The sequence below is a fragment of the Lissotriton helveticus genome, chromosome 11, assembly GCF_964261635.1.
Source record: "Lissotriton helveticus chromosome 11, aLisHel1.1, whole genome shotgun sequence".
NCBI lineage: Eukaryota > Metazoa > Chordata > Amphibia > Caudata > Salamandridae > Lissotriton > Lissotriton helveticus.
The window spans coordinates 88,989,686-89,007,891 of NC_136072.1; the positions used below are offsets into that span (position 1 = coordinate 88,989,686).

At 46.8% G+C, this 18,206-nt stretch overlaps 1 protein-coding gene across 1 annotated transcript; it reads right to left on the minus strand.

Moving 5' to 3' along the window:
• Positions 1–14,662: 14,662 nt before the first annotated feature.
• LOC144790729 (taste receptor type 2 member 7-like) lies at positions 14,663–15,529 on the minus strand. The gene has a single exon (XM_078665444.1). The coding sequence runs from the start codon at positions 15,527–15,529 to the stop codon at positions 14,663–14,665; it is 867 nt and encodes a 288-aa protein (XP_078521570.1).
• Positions 15,530–18,206: the final 2,677 nt, after the last annotated feature.

Here is an 18,206-nt window from a genome sequence, read left to right on the forward strand (position 1 = left end):
TAAAAACACGATGGGCTAAGAGCTGTTGAGCATTTCCTGGCAAACAGTCCACTGAAATTTGTACAGCACAACAAAATGTTAGTTGACATGCTGACCTTCTGTCTAGAAAATAATCTGTTTATGTTAAAAAAACAAATGTACCAACAGATACAGGGTGTGGCAATGGGGGCCAGCTTCTCCCCCAGCTATGCCTGTTTGTTCATGGGCTGGTGGGAGGAGCTGGTCCGCAACAGACAATTTAAGCACATTTACAAAGAGAATATTATTTTGTGGCTTAGATTAATTGACAATCTGTTTATTGTATGGCACGGTACAGAGAATGAAGCCAGGGAATTTATTGCACTAATCAATGTCAATGATGTCAATCTGAATTTTACATCTAGTATTAGTGACAAATGCATTACAGTCTTGGATGTGCAAGTTAATGTAGTTAATGATATTCTGACCACATCACTGTATCGCAAGGACACGGCTGGTAATACAATGTTACATTCGTTCAGTGCGCTTCCTCCTCTTTTGATACAAAGCATACCCTATGGGGAGATGCTGCGTATATATAGAATATGCAGGAAAAACATTTGGAAATTAAACAGATGGAAAGTAAAAAGTGATTTTTAGAGCGGGGATACAAAACACAAACCATCGATGACGCTATATTGAAATCTACAAAGCGAGCTAGGGAAGATCTTCTGTAGTACAACACAAAATCTCAGGGTGCAGGTAGTAACTGTACGGATGCAGCTAGGGAACCTACTAGACTCATTATGACATATTTTAGAAAGGAACAACAGCTACGAGGCATCATAAGACGCGATTGGCCCATTGTTTTGGATAACCCGATAATTGGTGATTTACCCCCTAAACATCCGGCAATAACATACAGAAAAACAGCATCAATGGCCAATGCATTGGTAAAAAGTAGCCCAGAGGACCAAGATTCAGGGGAATGGCTTGCAGTTAGAAAAGGTTTCTTCAAGTGTTCCAGTTGTAAGGCTTGCCAATATGGTTCTAACAGAACCACATACCATACTGCTTTCAGTGATAGATCACAAGCAATAAATCAACATTTAACATGCCGAACCGATCATGCGATCTATTTGTTGGAATGCAGCTGCAATTTGGCATACGTTGGTAGTACCAAATTAGCTGTTCATAAAAAATTCTACAGCACATAAGGGCAATTAACAACAATGACCCTTGCTACCCTGTGGCAAGGCATATTAAGGAGCAACATGATAGCAGTCTGAAACATTTGAAATACTATGTCATCAATGCTGTCCAACCACAGAAGAGAGGGGGTGACCGGGAAACAAAATTCGGGGCCCAGATAATATCCCACTAGAAGTGTATAAAAGTTTACAGAAGGAGATCGCCCCTATACTAGGATCTATTTAATGGTATCATTTATTCTGGTGATACGCCACTATCATGGAAGGAAACAAATATTGTTGTATTTCATAAAAAGGGTAAACCTAATGAAAAACCTGGCTCATATCGTCCAATATCCCTCATCAATACTGACACAAAGGTTTACGCTAAGGTCTTGGCCAAAAGGCTCGGAAGGGTTATTGGCGGTCTGGTCTCCCCGTGGCAGCATGGGTTTATTCCAGGCCGTGGGACCATGGATCATATCAGATGTGCAGGCTGCCACAGGGGGCCGTATGGCCATGATCCTTCTGGATGCCGAAAAGGCCTTCGATCGTGTCACGTGGAGGTATTTGTGGGGGATATTGGACCGAAGGGGCTTTGGCCCTAAAATCACGAGAGCTATTAAGGCGATGTACTCCGACCCGAAAGCCAGAATTCAATTAATGGGAGGTAGCTCAGAACTATTCTCTATCTCTAGGGGGACACGACAGGGGTGTCCCTGCTCACCTATTCTTTTTGCCATGTACATAGATCCGCTGATACGTTTTCTTTAAGAATGTAGGGATATTGCCCCAGTAGTCTGCAATAGGTTTAAAACTAAGTTGCTAGCCTATGCAGACGATCTGGCTATCATCACCCCAGAACCAGAGAAGCCTATGGCAGTGATTACGGGAATAGCCAGGGATTTTGTCCGGGATTCAGGATATCTCTTAAATGAAAGCAAAACCCAGATAATCTGCAAAAACAATATTTTAAGATCTGATGTGAGGGATCTTGACGCAGCAGTTTATCTGGGAGTTAGAATAAGTGCAATAACTAATGAAATTGTAAAAGATAATTTTAATCATTTGCTAAAATCGATCACGGCAGATCTGAAGAGAATAGATGTCCTCCATCTTTCTATAATAGGAAGAGTTAATGTTCTTAAAATGACCATGTTTCCTAAGATACTATACCTTTTTTTTTTAATTTTATTGAAAGAAGAAAAAACAAAGTACAAGGCAAAAAGGAAACAGTGTACATGGACATGTGTTCACATCGGAGGACATCTAGGCACGATTTTATATAACAAATCAATAGTACATATTGTGGGGAGGGGGGCAGCGGGGAACCAAATTTAAAGGATAACAAAAGCACACAATACATAGAATGCCGAATCAGGGGGACAGAGGGACTTCGAGATTGGCCACGAACGGGGGGCACATAGATTTCCACGGTATGCCTTCCATTGGCTCCAGATACTATTCCATTTCCTAGGTTTGCCCCGCGCCACATACACAGTCTTCTCTCTAAACATACACCAGTTTATATTCTCCTTCCACACCGATACCGTGGGCGGGCGCTGGGAACCCCACAACTGCGCTACATCCCTCTTGGCAACCATATTCCCAAGGGTCGCCCACTGCGTCTGGGCCACACTATAATCATTCGGCTCCCACACATTCAACAGGCAGCGCCTGGCCTCGGGCTGCAGCACCACCCCTGTGACTCTACCCATCACTGCATGCACATTATTCCAGAACTGCACCACCTCCGGACACTCCCAAAGTATGCATCCCACAACCACGCTTACATAACCCGTCCGAGGAATAACCCATGCGAATCAAGTGTGGACCAGTAATATATACACAATGTAAGATTTTGAGCTGAACGAAACGGAGACGGGCAGGAATGGCGACCTCCTTAGGCGAGGATAGTGCAGCCTGCCAATCCTCGTCGTCCAGCTCCAAACCACCGCCGGTCCATACCTCCCTGAGACGCACTAACAGATCCACTCGGGTGTTGATCAACTTCTTATATATCAGGGAAATGGTACTGTCAGGGACGTGACCGTCAAGGATCCTATCTTCAAGGGGGGAGGACTCGGGGACGACAGTACCCGCAGGGAGAACCGAACTCAAGGCATGGTGAATCTGTGTATATCGGAAGAATTCCCTGTCACTCAATTCATATTCTGTCTTTAGTGCCGCAAAGGTCTTGATTGTGCCCTTGACCCAAAGATTGCCCACACAGCTAATACCAATCATATCCCATTTTTCAAACCCTTTCGTTTTACAGAGACAGCCCAACCTTTCAGAAGCATACAAGGGGGTCACACGAGTCAACCGATCCTCCCAACCCACAGACGCATTTGCAGCATGCCACACGCGTACAGCAATCTTGGTAGGTCCAGATAAATCCTTGCCCACCGTCTTGGAATAGAGCGCCCTCCTGTAGTCCCCGCCCGGTAGCAAATACTTATCCATCTCGAACGCAGGGTTAGGAGCGGGCGCATATGTCGCGTGATTGATCGCACCCAGTTGCGAGGCCCAATAGTAACTCCTAATATCCGGCAACGCTATACCCCCATCATACCATGGAAGAGTGAGTTTAGCGAGGGAAATACGCGAACGTCCATCCCAAATTAAGCTTCTCTGCATGCTCTCAACCTCCCTAGAGTAGCTCGCCGGAATAACATCGAACGTATTCTGAAGCGCGTACAAAAACCACGGCAGGGCCATCATTTTAAAAAGGGCCGCGCGCCCGAGCGGTGACAGCGGCAGCCCGCGCCAGCATACAACGTCGAGTCTCAATCTTTGAAGAGGGGGGAGCAGATTATGTTCGTAGCGTGCCGCAGGGTCTAAAGATATAAAAATCCCCAGGTACTTAAAGCCCGTCTGAGAGACCCGAATGGGGCATCTGCGAGGCAAGGGAGGAAGACCGCCCGAGAGAACGTATACACAGGATTTAGCCCAGTTGATAACAAGGCCCGAATTTTTCCCAAACGAAGTGAGCACATCGAACAAAACATTCAGAGATTTTCGAGGGGACGTAAGGTACAATAAAATATCATCGGCGTAGAGCGAGACCCGATCCTCAAAGTCCGGGGACAACTGGATCCCCTTAAGCGAGGGCTCCCAACGCAACCAGGCCGCCAGCGGCTCAAGGGCGAGCGCGAAAAGCAGTGGCGACAACGGGCAGCCCTGTTGAGTGCCCCTCCCGAGAACAAAAGAGGCTGAGACCCGACCATTCACGACCACCTGCGCCAGTGGCTCCGCATACAAAAGTTTCACCCAGCCGATGAACCCGGGGCCGAATCCGAATTTCACAAGAGCGGCCCAGAGATAAGGCCACTCAAGAGTATCGAAGGCCATCGTAGCATCCAAGGAAGCCAAGATGGCCGGCTCACGAAGAGACGCCGCCCTCGCGAGAACACCCTGCAAGCGCCGCAGGTTGAGCGCCGTGTTACGGTGCGGGATGAAACCGGACTGATCCGGATGAACCAGATCGCTGATAACGTTAGTCAGGCGGTTAGCTAATACCTTAGCCAGAATTTTCGGTTCAGCGTTTAGAAGCGAAATCGGCTTCCCTTCCTTGTGAATCACTACGATAGTAGCAAGACGCTGGTCACGTGGGAGGGAGCCAGAGTTGAGGGACTCTAGAAACATATCCCGAAGATATGGAGCCAATTTGTCCGGGTACAATTTATACAGTTCAATGGGCAGACCATTAGGACCCATGGCCTTGCCAGAGCGGATTGAACGAATGGCGGTAGCCACCTCATCAGCCGACAGCACCGCGTCCATCAGATCCCTGTCAGTCGCAGACAGGCAGGGCAAAGTGATATTGCGAAGCAACAAATGAGAGTCAGCCTCCGGTCTGTCAGAGACCGGAGCATACACAGTTTGGAAGTGTTCCGCAAAGCATTCAACGATCGCAGCCGGGTCAGTCACGCACACTCCGTCCAGGTTCTCAATCACAGGAACTACACGACTCGCCCTTTCTTTCTTGTCCAGCCACGCAATCAATTTACCCGCCTTATCCCCAACATCATACAGTCTGCCCTGCTGTTCCCTGCTCATGACCTTTGCAGCATCAGTAACCAGGGCCCTATAATCTAATTGTTTGAGGCTAAGGGAATGGAGTTTGGCACGGGACACACTGCGCTCCAAGTCCCTTTCCAGTGCGGTTATCTCCGCCTCCAGACGGACCACCTCTTCATGCTTACTGTTCTTGGCGGTGGCGATCAAATATAAAGCCTGCCCCCGTATCACAGTCTTAAACGCCTCCCACAACGATACAGCCGATGACACAGACCCCACATTTTCTACAAAATAATGATCAAGGGATTTCACCAATTCGGTACGGGTCTTGGGACTGCGAAGAAACCAGGGGTTTATAGGGGCGACCCGTCCCTCATTACTCATAGTAGTATCCATGCTAAGCCAGACTGGGGAGTGGTCGGATATGCCCCGGGTGAGGTGCCGCACCTCCCCTACGGAGGAGGACAGCGCCGCCGGCAGCAGAATATAGTCGAGTCTGGACAGACTGCCATGGGCTCCAGAGTGAAAGGTGTATTGCGCCTGATCCGGGGGTAGCAACCTCCAACAGTCCACCAGACCAAATGTCTCCAGGAACCCACTCAACCAGGATTGCGACTTGGGGAGATCCCTGGGGGGTTAGCGATCCATGGCACCGGAGACAACCGAATTGAAGTCTCAGCCTATCACCAAAATGCCCTCAGGGAGCCCCAGTACTACACGCCCAAGATCAGCAAAAGTCGAGGTCTCTAGACCCGGCGGGACATAGACAGTGACAAATGAGACCGTCCTCCCCTCCCATCTACCAGTGGGAGCGGCATAGCGCCCCCTATCGTCAAGAAGCACATCATCGATTGCCAAGGGGAGGGAGGACCTAACGAGGATACCCACACCCCTTGAACCAGAGGTGAAGCCAGAGTGTGCCACAAGACGATACCCTCGCCGATTCATGGCGTGGCATGTGTTCCCAACCAGATGCGTTTCCTGCAACAACACAATATCGGGGGAGAGGCGCCGCAGAAGCTGCAACACCACACCCAGTTTTATCCTGTCCCCCAACCCATTGACATTCCAACACATTAGTCTCAACCCACTAACCCCCATCCCAAAAAGATGTGCAGAGTCCACCCCACAACGAACACAATGACCCAATCAAGAAGAAATACGATACGTTGCCTTGAAAGAAACCCACAAACACCCCGAATCCCCCCACCTCCCCCCAATAGAAGCCCGTTACAATGCCCTGCACCCCCTGCGTTAGACTCAAAAGCCACCCCAACTTGCAGTGTGCCTGTCGCCCCATCATTAAACTAGTCTACGAAAAGAAACCCCTGAGGAGGAAAGAGTCCCACTCCCCCCGCCACCCTCGGGTACATAGCAATAAGACACAGTAATAGAAGAAATATCGAACCCAGCCGAATAATACGTGAATGTTCAGAAATCAGGAAACATAATGTCACTCTAGTTCCGATACGCCGCCCTCGGCTCCACCCGGACGCCCAGTTGAGTCAGTCTGTTTGGTGAGGGTATCCAGCCAGTCACTAACTCCGTCAGGATGATCAAAGAAGAAAGTCCGGTCTTCATATTCGACACGTAGCCTGGTTGGAAAGAGCATTGCATATTTCAGGCCCAAGTCTCTCAGCCGTTGTTTCACACCCTGAAACCCCATCCTTTGTCTCTGAACAAGCTGCGTGAAGTCCGGGTAAAAACTCACCGTCGTGTTCTCGAATTTCACGGGGCCACTTACTCTCGAGGCCTGTAGGATGATGTCTCTGTCCCTAAAATTGAAGATCCTGGCGATGATGGGTCTCGGCGTGGCGCCAGACTTCGGCTTTCTGCCCGGCACTCGATGGGCACGTACCACCGCAAAATATTTGCAAAGAATTTGCTCAGGCCTGTGGGGGCCAGGTGATTCAAGACGATGTCCTCAACGAGAAGATCAGTTGCCAAGGCACCAGAGGTTTCAGGGACCCCGATAAGGCGTACGTTGTTGCGCCGGGCCCTATTTTCAAAATCCTCCAGGCGATGGGCCATGAGATCGTTGGAGGAACGCAAGCGTCCAACTTCCAACGCAGTCGGATCGTCAGTGGGGCCCTCAAAAGCGCGACTGGCACCACCGGGGGACCCCTTGGGTTGGGTATAGCAATCCATGACGTTGGTTTGAATCGGTCCCCCACGTAGAGGCGTTTTAGTCTTCCGCTTCTCATTGTCAGGCCTGGTGGTCATGTTGAATGGTGAGCCCCGGGGGGGCCCTCGAGACCTGGTGAAAATGGCCGCTCACCCCCAGACCACTACAAAGAATGAAGATGGGCTGAAAGGGCAGAAGCAGCAGCTCAGCCCAACACCCAAACCCTCAGAACAGTCGGCGTATAATCAGCCTAAGATACTATACTTATTCCGGTCGATACCATACTTGATCGATGAGGCCATAGTAAAAACTATAGAGACATTTTTCTTAATTTCATCTGGCAGTATGGCAAGATCAGACGATCACTGAAATAGCTCTCCCTTCCGCAACAAAGGGGAGAGTTGGCTATGTCAAATATTAGATTTTATCAACTGGCTTGCCTGCTGAGCCAAATGGCAATTTTATTTGACCCTGCCACAACCATGGGTGATACCCGCTATGGCGATCAAGCAATTCCATCTATGTATGAGTTGTTGCTGGGCAGTGAGGCCTTGGGACTTTTGTTACGTAAAAATGGTGGAAGATACTTGAAAATGCATTATAAGGTAGTGGATAGTCTCTGCAAGTTAGCCCGAAAGGCAATGGTAGTCCCCAAAATCAATTTTTTTACTCCTTTGTGGAACTCCAGTATCCTCCCGCTTTGTAGTAATGACAGAATGGCGAGATTGTGGGAGCAACAAGGGATTAAAAGAATAGGAGATATCTTCAAAGGTGACAAGCTGCTGAGCTTCGAAGAGATTCAGTAGAAATTTGGAATCCGGGCAAATCAGGGATTTAAGTTTCTGCAGATCTCTGGGGCCCTGAGGGGCATCAGACCTCGGATCATCCCAGGAGGCCAGATCAGTATGATAGATTATTTATTAAGGGGTGGAACTAAAATTAAGATGATCTACGGCTCCTTATTGTCTAGCATACAAGATGATCTGGAAAAATGTGAAACGTCCTGGGCAATTAGATTAGACAATCCAGATGTAGATATAGATACATCGCTGCAGATGGCCAGTAAAGTTTTCCGCTCCTCGAATTTGAAAGCTCAGCAATACAAGACTCTCTTTAATTTGTATTTCACCCCATCCAAATTGTGTGAATGGGGGAAAAGAGTGGATATATATATTCAAAAAGGAGCATAGAGGGAAAAAGAGACTACGGGTCACCCTCCATTAAAAAATCATAAACACACAAAAACCCGGTCTCTAAGGCAATTTATTTACAAACGAAGTGTGTCAATCGCTTCGGTTTTCTACTCTGCAAAGTGTACATATCACTTCAGTTTTATACTCTGCTAAAAACCTTCTTCTTTACTTCATATGTGGTAGCTTGCAACACTTTTTGCCTTTCATTTAAAAACCTTTTTCAATGGACAGTCCTCAAGAAGGCAGATAGTGACTGAATTATAGCTTACACAATTTGCAATACATTCAATACACCCAAAAATCTTTTAAATGGGCGGAAAGCACCAAATACTTGTAAAAAAGTGTGCAAGGTACAAAATGAATCCTCACGGGCGCACCACCAATGGGGTAACAGGTAGGTACTCACCAGGCTTTTCTGGTGAGTACCTACCTAGCGAGTAATTGGTGAATAAACCTTATCTTATTTTGAGTAGCCACGGAGTCAGCGCCTTCTATCTGAAGCAGTGAAGTTGGACTGGTGTTCGATATATATATATATATATATATATATATATATATATATATATATATATATATATATATATATATATATATATATATATATATATATATATATATATATATATATATATATTACCTACTGGCGATAGTTAGGATTGTTTTCCATAGGGAAATCGCAACATTCTATTGGGAATAACTTTGGCACCGGTTGAGGGATCTGCCTGTAATTTTTTTTAACTTTGCCTCGCTGCGCTCCACTCCTTCCCTGGAAGTTTCGGGGGGATTCGTCAAGCGGGGGCCGAGATACAAGGGGGGTCCCAAAACGTGTTTTCCCCATGTTAATTTCCATAGGGCGGTTGGACTCACTTTTAGCCCGAACGGCTGAATGGTTTTCCATCAAACTTGGCAAAATTGTAGGGACTGGTAGTCCGATGTGCCTTTGCTATGTCTCAAGATATGTGCTCCAGTGGATTTTGAGTAATTTAGGTTAAAAAAAATATATATATCTATAGCAGCTTACTCGTGAGCTTACCCGTACGCTTACGGTACGCGTACCGTACGCGCCCGTACGCGTACCGTACGCGTACCTCTAGTGCGCGAGCTGCATGGGACAAGGGAGATAGTGCTATCAGGTACGTGACCATCCAACAATCTATCTTCTAGATGGGACGATTCCGGAATTACACCCCCCACTGGGAGAACTGACATCAAGGCATGTCGGACTTGAACATAGCGGAAGTACTCTGTATCACCCAATTCAAACTCCGTCTTTAACATCTCAACCGATTTCACCCTTTGACCCAGAGGTCACCCACCTTACTAATACCAATGAGGTCCCACTTATCGAAAACCTTGGTATTCCACAATTTACCAAGCTTATCCGAGCCAAAGAGCGGGGTCGCTAGAGTCAAGCGGTCCTTCCACCCCATAGAACTAGTTGCGTCCTGCCACATACGCACTGCCGACTTCGTGGGCCCGACAAAGCCTTAACCACCGATTTTTAATACAGTGCCCTATAGTAATTACCCCAGGGAAACAGCCATCTATCCATGGCAAAAGCAGGGTTCAGTTCGGAACCATACATACCATGACTAATGGCACCCAATTGAGACGCCCAATAATAACGTTTGATGTCAGGGAGAGCAATACCCCCGTCATACCACGGGAGCGTCAGTTTGGCAAGTGCAATACGGGGCCTACCGTCCCATATCAACTTCCTTTGAAGACCCTCGACTGTACGGAAATAGCTAGCAGGAACTATATCAAGAGTATTCTGGAGGGCATACAGAAAACAAGGCAAAGACATCATTTTAAAGAGGGCCGCGCGACCAAGCGGCGAAAGCGGAAGCTTACGCCAACCCGTGACGTCCTCCTTCAATCTAGTCATGGGCGGGAGAAGATTCCGCTCAAACCGAGTTGCGGGGTCCAACGAAACATAAATACCGAGGTATTTGAACCCCGATTGTGTCACCTGAATGGGACAATTACGTGGGAGAAGAGGGACGTCACCAGAAAGAACATATAGGTAGGATTTCGTCCAATTAATAATCAGGCCCGAATTTCTACGAAAAGAGGTCAAAACATCACACAGGACCATCAATGACATCCGGGGCGAGGTCAGATACAGTAAAATGTCATCTGCATAAAGCGAGATGCGATCTTCAAACTCAGAGGACCATTGAATACCCTTCATCGAGGGCTCCCACCGGATCCACGCAGCAAGGGGCTCGAGGGCTAAGGCAAACAGGAGCGGCGACAAGGGACAGCCCTGACGAGTACCTCTCTCAAGACTAAACGGAATAGAGACACGACCATTCACAACAATTTGCGCAAGGGGGTCCTCATAGAGAAGCCACACGCAGCCAATAAAACTGGGTCCAAACCCAAACTTAGTCAACACGGCCCATAAGTATGGCCATTCCACAGTATCGAAAGCCATCGCGGCATCCAACGACGCCAAGACGGCCGGCACACGCAACGTCGCAGCCCTCGCGAGCGAGAACACCATGTAGACATCTAAGATTCAGGGCAGTGTTTCTATGCGGGATGAAACCAGATTTATCCGGATGTATCAACCCGCTAATAACGGTGATCAATCGGTTGCCCAGTAATTTTGTGAGGATCTTAGGTTCGGCATTCAAAAGAGATATCGGCCGGTACAATGCACACTTATCTCTTGGTTTCCCTTCTTATGAATCACCACAATGGTAGCAAGACGCTGATCACGGGGGAGAGAACCACACTCACGTGACTCCAAAAACATATCCCTTAAATAGAGAGCCATCTTGTCAGGCCGCAACTTGTAAAGTTCAATAGGCAGACCGTTGGGACCCATAGCTTTCCCTGAACGCAGGGAGCGAATCGCAAGAGCCACCTCGTCCGCGGTTATTGCAGCGTCCATTTGTTCCCTGTCAACATCAGAAAGACGCGGTAAAGCAATATCACGCAACAATAGGTGTGAGTCCTCTTCTGGCCTATCCGACACGGAGGAGTAAACTGTCTGAAAGTGATCCGCAAAACATTGAACAATCTCTTCAGGGTTGGTGACCTGAGCACCACTTGCCGTCTCAATCACAGGCACCACACGACTAGCTCTGTCTTTCTTATCCAGCCACGCTATCAGTTTGCACGCTTTATCTCCCACATCATATAGACGTCCCTGTTGGTCCCTACTCATAGCCTTAGCTGAGTCAGTAACCAACGCCCTATATTCCATCTGTTTTAGTCGCAAAACATGTGTCTTAGCACGGGTAACCTCCTGCTCCAGGCCAAGCTCTAAGTCCGCTATCTCCGTCTTGATCTTAACCACCTCATCATCCCTCCGTTTCTTAACGCCCGCGATTAACGACAGGGCCTGGCCCCTAAGGACAGTCTTGAAAGCCTCCCAAATCGACACCGCAGACGAAACAGAACCCTAGTTTTCTAGAAAATATTGGTCAAAGGATTTTACCAGGTCAGCACGAGCTTTAGGGTTCCGGAAATACCAGGGATTAATCGGGGCTATTCGTCCCTCAGTCCCAGAAATCAACTCCATTCGGAGCCATAGCGGAGAGTGATCGGAAATTCCCCGAGCCAAATGCTTAACCTCAGTAATAGAAAGTGCCTGTGCAGCAGGCACCAAAACATAATCAATCCATGAAAGGCTACTGTGAGCGCCCGAATGAAACGTGTACTGCCGCTGATCGGGGTGTAACAGTCTCCAGCAATCTACCAGGCCCAGAGTGTCAATGAGATCGTGGAGCCAAGTCTAAGCCCCCTTAAGATCCCTAGGTGGATGTCGATCAACCATACCAGAAACAACAGCATTAAAGTCGCCACTTAAGAGCAATGACCCCTCGGGGAGAGCGAGGCTAACCGGCCCCAAGTCCGCAAAAGTAGCTGACTGCAGGCCAGGGGGGACATACACAGAAACCAGGGAAAGGGTCCGGCCCTCCCACCTACCCGTAAGAGCGACATAGCGCCCTCTATCGTCGAGGACAGTGGCGTCAATCTCAAGCGGGAGAGAATTCTTAACAAGGATACCAACCCCCCTGGAACCAGAAGAAAACCCATCATGGGCGACCAAACGATACCCCTTCCTATTCATGGCATGACAAGTATTACCTATCAAGTGCATCTCCTGAAGAAGGACCACATCAGGGGAAAGACGTTTCAACAACTGTAGTATCACCCCACGTTTTATCCTATCCCCCAACCCATTCACATTCCAGCTCATCAGTTTCAACCCCCTACCCCTATCCCGAAAAAGAAAAAAGATCCAAACCCAGTAAGAATCCAGCACTTCAATCAGAAGGTTTAACAATACATTGCATTGCATAAAAACAAACAAACTCCCCAACAGAGCCCCCCATCCCCCCACCAACATCCCGTTACAAACCCCCCCACCCTGCACCCCTGCGTAAGACTAGAAAGCCATCCCAACTTGCAGTGTGCCTGTCGCCCCCACATCTAACTTAAGCTACAAAAAGTCAATCAGAGGAGGAAGATACTCATCAATAGCCCCGCAACCCCCCCGAATATCACATCAAATCACATAACAGAATCAGCGAACCACAGTTTGAGGTCAACTAGAGACCCCAGAAACCAGACAGCAGGTGTCTATTCCTGTTCCATCGGTCCGCCTTCCGCCCCACCAGATTGTTCCTCCTGTGCACGCTGGCTCGGCAGAGTGTACAGCCAGTCGGCCACCCTCTCCGGTCGATCAAAAAAATTAGTCCGCTCCGCATGTTCGATCCACAACTTAGCCGGGAAAAGCATAGCGTACTTAAGGCCCATGTCACGCAGTCTTCTCTTTACCCCTAGGAAACCAAGCCTCTGCTTCTGGACCGACTGGGTAAAGTCCGGGTAGAAGCTGATGTTAGTGTTTTCAAACTTTATAGGTCCACCCATCCGTGAGGCCTGCAGGATAGCGTCTCTATCACGGGAATTAAAGATTCTTGCAATGATAGGCCACAGTGGGGCACCCGTCTTTGGTTTACCGCCCGGAACTCTATGGGCCCGCTCGACAGTAAAAAACGTACTCAGTCCCTTGGGTGCAAGGTGGCTAATGATGAGATCTTTGACGAAGAGGTCAGCTGCCGGATCCTCCGTATTCTCCGGAACTCTGTTGATACGGACATTATTACGCCGAGCCCTTCCTTCAAAATCCTCCAGGCGACGCGCAAAGAGATCATTGGAGGCCCTCAAATTGCGGACCTCTGTCTGTAGGTCAGCAACATCACCCGTCAGACTGGAAGTTTTAATGTCCAACGACTTGACTTTCTCGTTCGTTTTCGCCAGGTCAGTATGGATCAGGTTGACATCTATCGCCACAGCATCAAGCTTGTGGGCAAGAGTCTCCATTTGTTGCCCAAGGGAGGATTTGATCCCATCGATAGTGGCCATAACATCTTGAAGGGTCAGCTCTGTTGCCGAAGTCGGTGGATCTCTCGTGTCCTACTGCGACATGCCCGGTCCACCGGGGGATCCCTTAGCCTGGGCGTAGCGATCCATGATGTTAGTCTGGGTATAGCCACCTCGCTGAGTGGTCTTAAACTTCTTCTTGTCTCCCTCTGGCTTCCCCGCCATTGCGGGATGGAGGCCGACCTGGATCGATTAGACTAAACAGAAAGATGGCGGCCCCTGGGACCCCCGAGCCGTGGTCCAGCTTCAGCCAGAGGGCACCGGCCAAGTGTCGTCCCAAAACCAGCAAGGCAATGAAAGAGCACACTTGAGTGCAGCGCAGGATAACAGTCGAAGATCTCTATGGAAGACAAATCAAAAGTGAAAGTCAACTGGACCGGTCGTCACTGTCCCCTCGGGCCGATGTTGTTCAACTACGACTCGGGTGCCATGCCAACTCCACAGCCTGGCATCACAGAGACGTAGGCCACAATCGTCGGAGCACCACAACACCAGTTCCCGGGGTCCAATTCGGGATCTGAAAGCAGATTTCGCCTCACCCGTGGTGCGTCTTCACAAGGACATCAATGAGGGACAGGATAAACGACAGGATAGATGCAGGAGCTTACGAGGGTCTCGGGAGCCCTAAGCTCACGCGGCCATCTTGGTTGCGTGCGAAGCTCCTTCTCGAAAACATATTTGTTTTATGATACAGGGTGAGTATGCAGAGGTAAGGGATCCAGGAACCAATATAACCTCACCCTCACAAATGTTTACACTATATTAACTCTTCACTGCCTCCAAGATGTGAGGACCTTCCAGAGTTTGTGCTTCAGTTTGTTGGTTCTTTGAATCAAGATGATAGTTTGTGCAGGAATAAAAAATGTAACGAAGGTCCCCAAAACAAAATTTGCCCAATCTTTGCCTAAAGTTAGTGCGACACACTCTGCCACTAAAAATGAAGCAAAGATCAATAGGAGGGATCCCACCATTTTGGCTGCACCTACATGAGCATCCAAGCGGGGTTGACTAAATGCTGACGCGTTCTCCTTCATCCGCCGAGCATGTCTGTAGAGTGATGTGAGGATGAGTATGATGGAAGCAATTTCAAGAAGAAGAGGCAAGCAGAATCCAAAAACATTCGCTAATATGTATGAAAGTTTCAAAGTCATTTCACCACTGATGAGAGTAGCGTTAGCTGTGAGATTAGCTGATGAATTCCAATAGGACTCTCCATATAAATCCAAGTCTATGGCCACACTGAAAGTCAAAGATCCGATGATTATCACTAGGAGAACCCATGGCATGTTCTTAGAGATTCTCAGTTTTATCCAGTAGAAGAGGCGGTGGTTGATGTCCACAATTTTCACGCAGTAGAAGACACAGAGACACGCAGTAACCCAACAGCTGGTGAGGCAGGTGCACAATAGAAATAGATATATGAAAGGATTCATGGCATCCACATCATAAATACCCTGTGATAATTCAGAAATATAAATGTTTCCTAACTGCGTACATTCAAAAGAAATAGACGAGATCCCGAAAACCACCAAGATCAGATCACAAGTGGTGAGACTCCTGCTTTTAGCCCAGTCCAGAAGATTACATGCCACGATGAAGCCACTAGCAAGTATTCCAAGCACATTCACTAATGCCATGAGAATCAAAAACAAGATTTGAAGTACAAACTCCATTTGGTGTCCTCCTTGTAGAACACTTGAAGGAATTAGAAATAGATGTGTTGCTCACAAGAGAGGTGACCTTTGAGTGTCAGGTGAACAGCGATACCTGCAGCAGCTCCTGGTTTAAATTACGGTTTGCATCATCCCTGTCTTAACTTCTCATTTGATTATGGATAGATGCAAATCTGATCTTGAAATCAAACTACTTTACTCATTTTAATACCCATGCTACTGAGGTCAAATATGTTGTTGTGTTTTAATAGACTTGACACTGTAGTGACGATTGACACCACACTCCATAGGAAAATTGACATTTATTCCCTTAATACCTTTGGCCAATCCCTGACCAAACTGTGAGGATAAACTGAATACGTGAACAAATAGGAGATCCTTCATTTGGTGTTGATAGAACAAACGGTTCATAGGTTGTAAGAGGGTCCCAAACTCAGTGCTTGTGGTTGGTTTGGCGCAAATCCATTTAACCGCTTTGGAGATATAAGACAAAATGTGAATGTATACGGGACATGTCAAAGTATTTATATTCTTCAAACTATATGGAAGCTTAATGGGGAGAAAAAGACATGGTCAGCAAGCACAACACTCAAGGGAAGTCGTGTTTTTATCCCATTGGTGTTCATTTGCTTCTAATGGCCCCATGCATCAAACCAAATACCGGCCGCAAACGGGCAGATTCTCAGAATCCGCCCCTTTGCCACCGGTATTTTTGCATTTGGGATGCAGTATTCCAAATGCACAAATCGCAATTTAAGGAATCTCTAAATTGAGATTCCTTAAATTACGATTGCATTTAAGGAATACCAAATTGAGATTCCTTAAATGCAATGCAGGAAAGTTAAAAAATTAGCGATTTTGCTAATAGGAGTAGCAAATTACCATGATGTGGAACTTCATGGTAATTTGCAAAAACTTTTGTGCATTTTTCAAAGTTTCATGTTGCACACACACATGCCCTTAGGGCATGTGTGTGTGCAACATATGTGCAGAGATCAATTTCAGGGGGCAACAGGGTGTCATTTTGACACCTTTGCACCCTTGAAATTGCATGAGCAATTTGCGAGAACCTACTGGTACTCGCAAATTGCTCATGCAATTTCCAATTCATTCCTATGGGCCTGTAGGCCTATATGAATGAATGGGACAGCATTCCTTAAGTGTGGCTACCAATTTGCGAGTAGCAATTAAGGAATGTTTAGGAATCGCTATTTCTATAGCGATTCCTACATGCATAGGCTTTTGCGATTCTTAAATAGCGATTCCTTAAAAATCGCTATTTAGGAATCGCAAAAGCCTACTTTGATGCATGTGCCAGTAAGTTTGGCATCATTCGACAAATCCATGTTAACTTAGGCAGACATTTAGAATATTTTCTGTGTTCTGTGGATATGGCAAACTCTGTGCAGATCTATCAAGGGTGGACTAAAATGGTGGCACAAATGTTTTCAAGTGCTAATCACATTGGTTTTCTTTAATGAAGCTTCTTGAAATTTGCCAAATAATATGCAGTTAAGACAAGTGCAGAATCTAATTTTCCATGCAATTCCACCAAGGGAGGGCAAGAAAGTTAAATGGGATATTAAACAAAATCATGGATTTCGTGATAACTTTGGCAATGTTATACAGATCTCCATAATGCTTGTCACACAAGTCAAGTCAAGAAAGCTTTATTCGATTGTAGACAAACAATCATAAAAGCGCAATAGCAGCATTTCATACATGTTAAAAATATATATAATATACACAGACAATTTTATAAAACATTATTAAACTATACATGCTTGTCACACACTTTCCACTTTTAGTTCTCCACAGATATCTTGAGTTTCATCCATATCTGTTGAAGGGAACACTTAATGGATGGTAAATAAACCAAAATTTGCCATTTTAACTCCCCTAAAAATATTTATTCCCCACGATGGGGAAAAAAAACAAGGAACAGAATTACAGCAGATTTTACAAAAAGTACAATTTTACTTAGGGATGTGCCTTTGCTTGGTTTGGTGTAGATTTTCAGAAATGTGCATCACAAAAAATGTGTTGTGGGCTTGAAAGGTTTAAAAGTTTGATATATCTTGTACATTAGTCTGTCATGTACTCCTCAAAATCATATTCGCCGACTGTTGAATGGCCTAAATAAAATTTTAAAAAATGCCCCCAATTGAACAAGGGAGCATTTTGTTCTCTTCATCTATTTCTGGTCCACAATATCAAAGTTGGGTCTGTGAACCTCATAAAATAGTTCACCACCCTTTAAAGTTCTTAAAAAACAAACAAGCATTGCAGTGCCGGCTGATTCCCACTACTGTACAGTCTTTGGCCATCGGCAGCGGGTTGGGTACAGAGCCAGTTCCACCAATCAAACAACGCCTGCCCAACCTCTGCTTCACATGACCCCTTTACTGTTGCCCACCCCTTCACCATTTTGTTTTCTGAGTTTTATATAGTGCATACTTGATCCAAAGGTGTCACTGATCAGAGCCCTTTACATGAGCACCATTTTCGTTACAGACGTACACATTAATTTTTGTTAGGCACGTGTGGGCAGATTTACAAGCCCTTGTGCCACTTTTGCGGCATTTTTAACATGGGAAAAGTGGCGCAAAAGTGGCGCGAGGGCCTTGTAAATAAGCTCCGT

Coding starts and splice junctions, on each gene's coding strand:
- LOC144790729 (XM_078665444.1), bottom strand. CDS start 15,529: ATGGCATTAGTGAATGTGCTTGGAATACTTGCTAGTGGCTTCATCGTG.